Source organism: Dipodomys ordii, unplaced genomic scaffold (genome assembly GCF_000151885.1).
Source record: "Dipodomys ordii isolate 6190 unplaced genomic scaffold, Dord_2.0 Scaffold174, whole genome shotgun sequence".
Lineage (NCBI taxonomy): Eukaryota > Metazoa > Chordata > Mammalia > Rodentia > Heteromyidae > Dipodomys > Dipodomys ordii.
In genome coordinates, this window is record NW_012267390.1 from 1,164,475 (window position 1) to 1,172,752 (window position 8,278).

General features: G+C 51.6%; 1 protein-coding gene across 1 annotated transcript in view; it reads left to right on the top strand.

The window, feature by feature from the left end:
• Positions 1–129: 129 nt before the first annotated feature.
• The window catches only part of Ankmy1 (ankyrin repeat and MYND domain containing 1), a 28,479-nt gene continuing 20,330 nt past the window's right edge, over positions 130–8,278 (top strand). Inside the window, exons 1-5 of the mRNA XM_013033654.1 lie at positions 130–203; positions 3,075–3,264; positions 4,473–4,616; positions 5,397–5,869; positions 5,939–5,966. Of these exons, the coding sequence (XP_012889108.1) occupies positions 133–203; positions 3,075–3,264; positions 4,473–4,616; positions 5,397–5,869; positions 5,939–5,966 (906 nt within the window). The 5' untranslated portion in view covers positions 130–132. The remainder of the gene's footprint in view (positions 204–3,074; positions 3,265–4,472; positions 4,617–5,396; positions 5,870–5,938; positions 5,967–8,278) is intronic.

Sequence of the window (8,278 nt, forward strand, 5' to 3'; positions counted from 1 at the left end):
TGGCGGGGCTGCCGTCCCGGGCCCCAGCCGCGGGCCCCTGGGAGAACTGTGGTCCCCGCTCTGCTTCCAGGTTCGAAGAGGAGAGTCATGGAAGACAGTCCTTCCCCCGTCAGCCCAGACCACGAAGCCTCCATGGGTCACGACCCCAGAAGCCCGCTGGAGGCCCTGGAGGCCCAGGACAGCTACAGGCTCTTCGCCCGAAGGTGCAGGCCCCGCGAGCCCGTCCCGCCGCGAGCCCGCCCGGAGCTAGTCCCAGGCACCGGCACCGCGCAGCGGTCCCCAAACATCGCCTGGTCCCTGGAGAGATGGAAAAGCCTCGCCGCCCTCTCACCCGGCCATCTTCTGCGGGGCCGGGAGAGCGGGTCCCCTCCCGCCCTAGTGCCCATTACAGCTCCTCCCGGCTGAGTTAGTGCGCAGGGCTACTTTGGGTCAGTTGCTGCCAGCGCCTTACTTGTACCTGCAACCCCATCCTGTGTGTTCCCGTTGTAAGCTGAACGGTTGTGTGCCTCAGAAACGGATGGCATTTGAAGGGGGTCCTCTGGGCCGTGGCTGGGTTTAGACCAGGTCACAGATCGGGACTGGGGACGGGCTAGGAGTCAGTATTACCAGAGGAAGAGGGGTCAGAGCGCGGCTTCTGCCTTGGCTCTGCCCTGTGAGCTCACAGTGAGAAGGTTCCACTTGCGGACTAGGGAGAAACCCCAGGAACCAAACCCACTGGCACAGGAGCTTGGACTTCCATCCCCAGGAACCATGGGAAATAAATAGCAGTTGTTTAAGCCCCCCAGACAATGGTAGTTTGTTGTATGTAGTAGCCCCAGCAAACTATCACAGTCCTCAGTAGGATACAGAGTTATTTATGCTGGGGATGAGGAGCCCGTGAGGGCCAGGCAGAGCAAGCTGGCTGGGCCTTGCCCACTGTGCAAACTGGCCTTTCCCAGTGATCTCTGGGGGGTCTCACAGCTGATTGGTTATATTGTAATATTCTGTCTCTGTCTCTCTCTGTCTCTGTCTCTGTCTCTCTCTCTGTCTCTCTCTCTTGCTAGCCCTAGGGCGTGAACTCAGGGCCTGGGCACTGTCTCTGAGCTTCTTTTGCTCAAGGCCAGCACTGTACCACTTAAGCCACAGTGCCACTTCTGGCCTTTTCTGTTTTATATGGTACCAAGGAACTGAACCCAGGGCTTCATGCATGCTAGGCAAGCACTCTACTACTAAGCCACATTCCCAGCCCTATTGTAATATTCTTGAGTGACCTCAAAATTATTTCCATTTTTAAAATCTTTTCCTACTTACACTAAAGGTTTTCTTTCTTCTCTTGATCCCTTTTTAAAACTTATACAAGTAATACTTGTCACATGTAGGAAAATGAGCTAGAAGTGCTGTAACAAATCACCACAGACTGAGAGGCTTAAATAGCAAGCTTATTGTCTCAGACCTCGGTACCAGAAGCCCAAGATCAAGGTGCCAGCCATCTTGGCTCCTTCTTTCTCCTCAGCTTGCATGTGGCTCTGTCTTCATCTGTCAGGTCACATCGTTCTATGCATTTCTCCGTGTCCAGACTTCCTCTGCCCCCTTTTAGTTTGAACTCTGGGCCTGGGCGCTGTCCTCAGCTCTTCAGCTCAAGGTGAGCACTCTACCACTTGAGCCGCAGTGCCACTTCCAGTTTTCTGGTGGTTTAATGGAGATAAGAGTTTCACAGACTTTCCTGCCCGGGCTGGCTTTGAACCGTAATCCTCAGATCTCAGCCTCCTGAGTAGCTAGGATGACAGGCATGAACCACTGGCGCCCAGCTAAAGTTCCCCTTTTAATGGAGACATGGTCATATTGGGTAGGGCCCTGCCCTAATGAACTCACTTTAATAGGCCACTACCGTAATGCCACATTATGAGTTATTGAAGTTTAAGACTCTGAAATAAGAATTGAGGGATACACTAACGTGTACAAACAATTGAGCAGAAGTAAAAAAGCAAAGCAGGACAATGCCCCCAGCCTTGGTCATTGTTGAATTTGGATGTCTGCCTTCCTGACTCTGCACCTACAACAATAGGCCCAACACAGACTGGATACTTCCAGAACTTCCTTGTGCTTAGCCTCTGTGGCTCATGCTAGTTTCGCATGGCTGGCTGATGGAGGTGTCTTGCTACCAGCGAGGCCACCAGCCAGTGTCTAGAACAGAGACACATGCACAAAGCATCCCCCAGAGAGTTAAGTGGGAGGAAGAGAGGGTTATGTGAGATGGGGACGTTAGGATCCCTGTCTGAGTTATGACTTTAGGTATGATCTTTAGATCCCAAGAGCAGGAAAGAAGCAAATCCTGCTGGTACACACATCTTCCTGCTGCTCGACAGTGTGGATCCCACATCTACCCCTCTGTCAGGCTTCTATCTCTCAATATGCTCTCATACACTTTCTGGGTCTGTATGTGTGTGCTGAGTATTTGCTTCCTTCTTGGCCTGGTGCTGGTGTTGCTGGTTTGAGTGGGAGGACCCCAGCATGAACACAGCTGCCCAGCAACAACTGGAGGAAGCTATGGTTGTGGGCCGTCAAGTCCCAGGTGGTGGAGCCAGCAGCTGGGGGAGCCAGCAGCTGGAGCCATGTGGGTGGAGGAGCTGACTGGTCTCTCCTAGAAACCAGCACATCTGCCCTTGGCCATTGCTGCACTTTTCACTTCTTAGATGCCCCTGGGAAATTACTGTATCCTTTGTGCCTTGGTTTCCTTTTCTGTGCACATGCCTCAGGGGTGTGAGAGTGAAATGAAATGGTACACTGAAATGGTACAGATACACAGTCATTTTTTTTTTTTTTGGTGCTGGTCCTGGGGCTTGAACTCGGCCTGACGTTGTCCTTGATTTTTTTTTTTCTCCCAGCTACCAGCTGAGCCACAGCTCCACTTTCAGCTTTTTGGTGGTTAAGTGGACGTAGTCTCATGGGCTTTCCTGCTCTGGCTGGCTTTGAACAATCCTCAGATCTTAGCCTATTGAGTAGCTAGCATTATAAGTGTCCCTTGGCTTGTGGTGTGCGGTTACTATGAAGACATTTCAGCCTTCCTTGATACCCTTTCCCTCCTGTCTTCCTAGGGACAGGCCAGTGACCCCAGGGGAGGAAGATGAAGGGTCTGAGGCTAACCTGCAAGACAGGAACCTGAAGAGGAACTACATCGAGCTTGTCCAAGGCATGCAGGAGTGGCAGGACGGCTGTGTCTACCGGGGGGAGTTTGGGCTTGACATGAAGCTTGGATACGGAGAGTTCTCTTGGCCCACAGGAGAGGTAGGTGTCTTCCGTTGCTGCCCTGCATCCTCCTTGGGGCCTGGGGACCGGCCTTCTCCTAAGAGCCACATGATAGGAACCTTGGCATCCATCCCAAGGCTGGTAGGCTGCCTGTCCTCTCTACATCACAGGGCCAGAAGAAAGTCCCTGCAGACCCCCTCAGCCAGCCCTGTTTACCTGAGGATCTGGGGAGGGGGGTGAGGTTTGGAAGCTGTGACTCAAGAAGATGGGTTTTATTCTAGGCACATGTTTGAAAATTAGCAAATTATGAGCGCAAGCTGAAACTGCCTCGTATTTAAGATCAAATGACAGAAAGAGCATGCCGAGTCCCTCAGTGGAGATTTAGTGGGGCCAAGGGCCTGGGCCTGGGACCCCACAGCCAGGGCTCTTTGTGCCTCCTGGTGCCCTTGGCTGTGTGCAGTAGCTACGCGCACAGTGCCGCTGGGCCTGTGCTGTATCTAGGGCCACCAATCGTAGATGCCGGTATGTCCCCCTCACCTGCACCATTTGCCTGAGTAAATGACTCTGCCCTGGCATTGCTCTGTGTGTGTGTGTGTGTGTGTGTGTGTGTGTGTGTGTGTGTGTGTGTGTGTGTGTGTGTGTGTGTGTGTGATGGGGCTTGAAACTCTGGGCCTGGGTGCTGTTCTTGAGCTTCTTTTGCTCAAGACTAGCACTCTACCATTTGAGCCACAGTGCCACTTCCGGCTTTTTCTGTGTATGTGCAATTGAGGAATCGAACTTGGGGCATCATGCATGCTAGGCAAGCACTCTACCACTAGGCCACATTCCCAGTCCCAGGCATCCTCTTTCCCCGCTGTGGCCTCAGGAGAGGGCAACTCTGACACTTGCCTACATGTGTGTGTGTGGCTGGCTCAGAGGCCCACCGTGAGTCTCTGTGCTGAGGAGTTCCCAGCCAGACCGCGTCCCTGCCAGTCTGACTGCTGTCACCTGCACGGGGGCCTGGGTTCTGTTCAAACCTAGCCTGGTGCTGGCGTGTTCCTGGCAGAGCCTCCAAGTGGTTCTTAACTCCCTGTCTCCTGAATGGGGTGGGACCCTGGCTCACTCACCTTAGCCACCTCTCTAGTTAGTCCTGTACCTGCTGGCCATGAGAGCTTCAGTCACTGCCAGCCTGGTGGTTACCAGGGGCAGGGGTGCCCGAGGACAGGGGCTCACCCCAACACCAGGCCTGCTGACCTCTCCCCCTCCAGGTCTACCGAGGGCAGTTTTACCGGGACCACTGTCATGGTGTGGGCACTTACACGTGGCCAGATGGCTCCAGTTTCACTGGCATGTTTTACCTCAGCCAACGAGAGGGCTATGGTACTATGTACATGAAGACAAGGCTCTTCCAGGTGAGGAGACTTCATGTTCCCGGGGCGCATGGCCTGGGTGTGTTCCTGAGGCAGGGCAGGGCCATAGTGTTTCTGAGGGGGCAGGACCAGTGCTGGGGCTTGAATCCAGGCCCTCTCCTCTCAGTTCCATTTATGGCTGGTGCTCTACCACTTGAGTCTTGCCTCCTATGGCTTTTTGGTTGTTCATTGGAGATCAGAATCACAGGCTGACTTCTGCCTGGGCTGACTTCGAACCATGATCATCAGCTCTCAGCCTCTTGAGTGGTTAGGATCACAGGTATGAGCCGCCCACACCCAGCTTCACTTGTTTCTCAGGAGCAACGTTTACTCTAGATCTTCTAGAAAGAATGAGTCTGGAGACTAGGTGATTTGGATAGATCCTAGTGAGTTTCTCTAACTAAGCAAACAACAAAAGCAATTTTCAGGACAACAGCTTTGTCCCCTTAAGTAGAGGCATTTAACCCTCAGAGTGCCAATGTGGCAACCATTCAGCCTGTAGGAGGGAGGGCGGGCTTCACCCTGGAGGCCTTGGCTGTGTCGTTGTCCTTTGAGAGAAGTCCTAGGCTTCCCCTCCACCTGTACCCTCCCCTTCCCACCCTCCCCTTCTCCAGGTATCTGCGCTCCCATGAGAGATTGCCGCCAGGCACAGTGCCCGGTGTTTCAAACACTTTGATAACTGTTGAACAAATGAGTATATTTCTTAGGAGTACATTTTCTTTTACTGCTTTGGCAAAGCTTGTCACAAAGTATATCTTTTGGCTCTCCGGATTCTCCTTGCAGGGGCTATACAAAGCGGACGAAAGGTTCGGGCCAGGCTTTGAGACGTACCCCGATGGCTGCCAGGATGTGGGCCTGTGGTTCCGTGAGCACCTTGTCAAATTGTGCATGGACATTCCCAGCAGCTTCTGCCTGCTCAGCTACCCAGAGTTCTCAGCCTTCCTCACACAGTGTCAGGAGAGACTTAGTCTCTCCGAGGAGGAGAGAGCGGAGTGGCACCCAACGGAGGAGCAGGACCCCTTCTTCTATGAGTACAAGCGGTTTCTTGTGAGTGATGACCTCACGCTGCCCCCAGAAATGCACATCTACTCAACTGACAACCAGCACCTGCCCATGCCAGACTCTTTCCGCAGAGAGCTGGATGCCCAGGTCTTCCATAATGAAATCCCCCCATTCATCGAGGATGGAGAACCCTGGTTTATACAAAATCAGACACCTCTGTTGATAAAAATCCAGAAACAAGCCTACAAGTTCAGGTGATCAAGCGGATCTTTCTCTCCATCCAGTGTCCCCTCTTTGGGTAGGGCCCCTCCCCCACACCCCAGGTGGGTTCCTGATGTCCTCCAGGGCCAGGTGACTGCTAGTTTAGAAAACATAATTTTTTTATACAGAGCTTTTTTTAAAGTAGAAGTACTTAAAAATAACCATGAAAAACACACTAAAGGGCTAGGGGTGAAGGCACACCCCCGTGACCCCAGCTGCTCTGGAGGTGGAGGCAGGAGGATCACCATCTGAGGCTAGCCTGAGCAAAAGTGTGAGGCCGTCCCTGGAAACAAACTGAAAAGCAAAGAGGGCGGGAAGCATGGCTCAGATAGTAGAATGTTTGAGGTGTGGGTCCTGAGTTCAATCCCCCCACGTATCAGGGGAAAAGAGAGGAATATATGAGGTTAACCCTACTAATTATAAGATATGCCTGTGAATCACCAGGGTGAGGCCTTTGTAGGACTAATATGTGCTAAGGAAAAGGAAAAGAAAAGCATTTCTCAGCTTTGCCAGGACCTGTGGGCCCACCATGGCTATGTGGCCCAGTCTGGCATGTGATAGCACTGTACTAGGCCCTCTTCCATAAAGGAATGGATTTTTTTTAGAAAATAATATATGAGCACAAATGCCTGTTTTTCCATCCAACCATCTACCACCTATGTATTCACTCATCATACAATCATCATTCCATCCATCCAACCACACATCCATTCATCATCTATCGACCATGCAAAATATCCCATCCATCTATCTATCCATCCAACTACACCTCCATCCATCCACCCATCATCTATCCATTATACAAACATCATCCATCTATCCAGCCACCCATCCATCATTCAAACATCATCCCATCGATCCATCCATCATGCAAACATTTTCCCATCAACCCATCCATCCATCCACTCATCCATCATGCAGACATCATCCCATTCATCCATCGATCCATCATCAAACATCATCCCATCCATCCATCATCCATTCATCAATTATGCAGACATCATCCCATCCATTCATCATCAAACATCATCCTATCCATCCATCCATCATGCAGACATCATCCCATTCATCCATCCATCCATCATGAAGACATCGTCCCATCCATCCATCCATTCATCAATTATGCAGACATCATCCCATCCATTCATCATCAAACATCATCCTATCCATCCATCCATCATGTAAACATCATCCCATCCATCTATCCATCCATCATGCAGACATCATCCCATCCATCCCTCCATCATGCAAAAGTCACCCCATCCATTCTTCATGCAAACATCATTCCATTCATCCATCCATCATGCAAACATCATCCCATCAATCCATCCATTCATCCATCATGAAAACATCATCCCATCGATCCATCCATCATGCAGACATCTTCCCATCCACCCATCCATCCATCATGCAGACATCATCCCATCCATCCATCCATCCATCATGCAGACACCAGCTAAGAGCCTCATCAATGAGAGCTGGTCCATGCTCTCAGTGAATTCATGTTGCATAAATTTATGAGTTCTTGATTTCTTGAAGACACAGGTCTTCAAACAAAAAAAGGGGCAGAAATGAGTAGAGTGTTGGTGCTTTGTGCTGCCCTGTGGACTCACGTATTGCTGGCTGCCTACCCACCCTGAGACCCTGTTGTGAGAAACTGTTTACAAGAAGACATGAATTGAACTGGTGAAGTCAGAGATGCACAGGATCCAGTTTGGCCCCGCACAGCCCTTCTGGGCTAATACCAAGCCGGAACATTTTCCCGTGGCATGTCTCCATGCCTGAGCGCTCCCCACTGTCACTGGCTGACAGTGCAGCTCAAGGTTAATAAGACTCTTGGGGCAGCCAGTGGGGGCTGAGGAATGAGAGGAGCAAGAGTTAAGAAGATAGCTCCCTTGAGCTGTTTTTATTTTCCTTTCAGTACTGTTGCTTCAACTCAGAGTCTTGTGGTTCCTAAGTAGTCACTCCACTACTGAGCCCTGCCACCGCCACTGCCGCCGTCTCCTCCTCCCCTGCCTCCTCCCCTTCCTCCTCCCCTTCCTCCTCTCCTTCTTCCTCCCCTTCCTCCTCCCCTTCCTCTTCCCCTTCCTCCTCCCCTTCCTCCTCCCCTTCTTCCTCCCCTTCCTCCTCCCCTTCCTCCTTCTCTTTTCCAGTCATGGGCCTTAAACTGTGGGCCTGGGCACTGTCCCTCAGCTCTTCAGCTCAAGGTGAGCACTCTACCACTTGAGCCACAGTGCCACTTCTGGTTTTTTGAGTGGTTTATTGGAGGTAAGAGTCTCATGGACTTTCTTACCTGGACTGGCTTTGAACCATGATCCTCAGATCTCAGCGTCCTGAGTAGCTAGGATTACAGGCATGAGTCATCAGGGCTTGCCAATACTACTACTTCTCCTCCTGCTCCT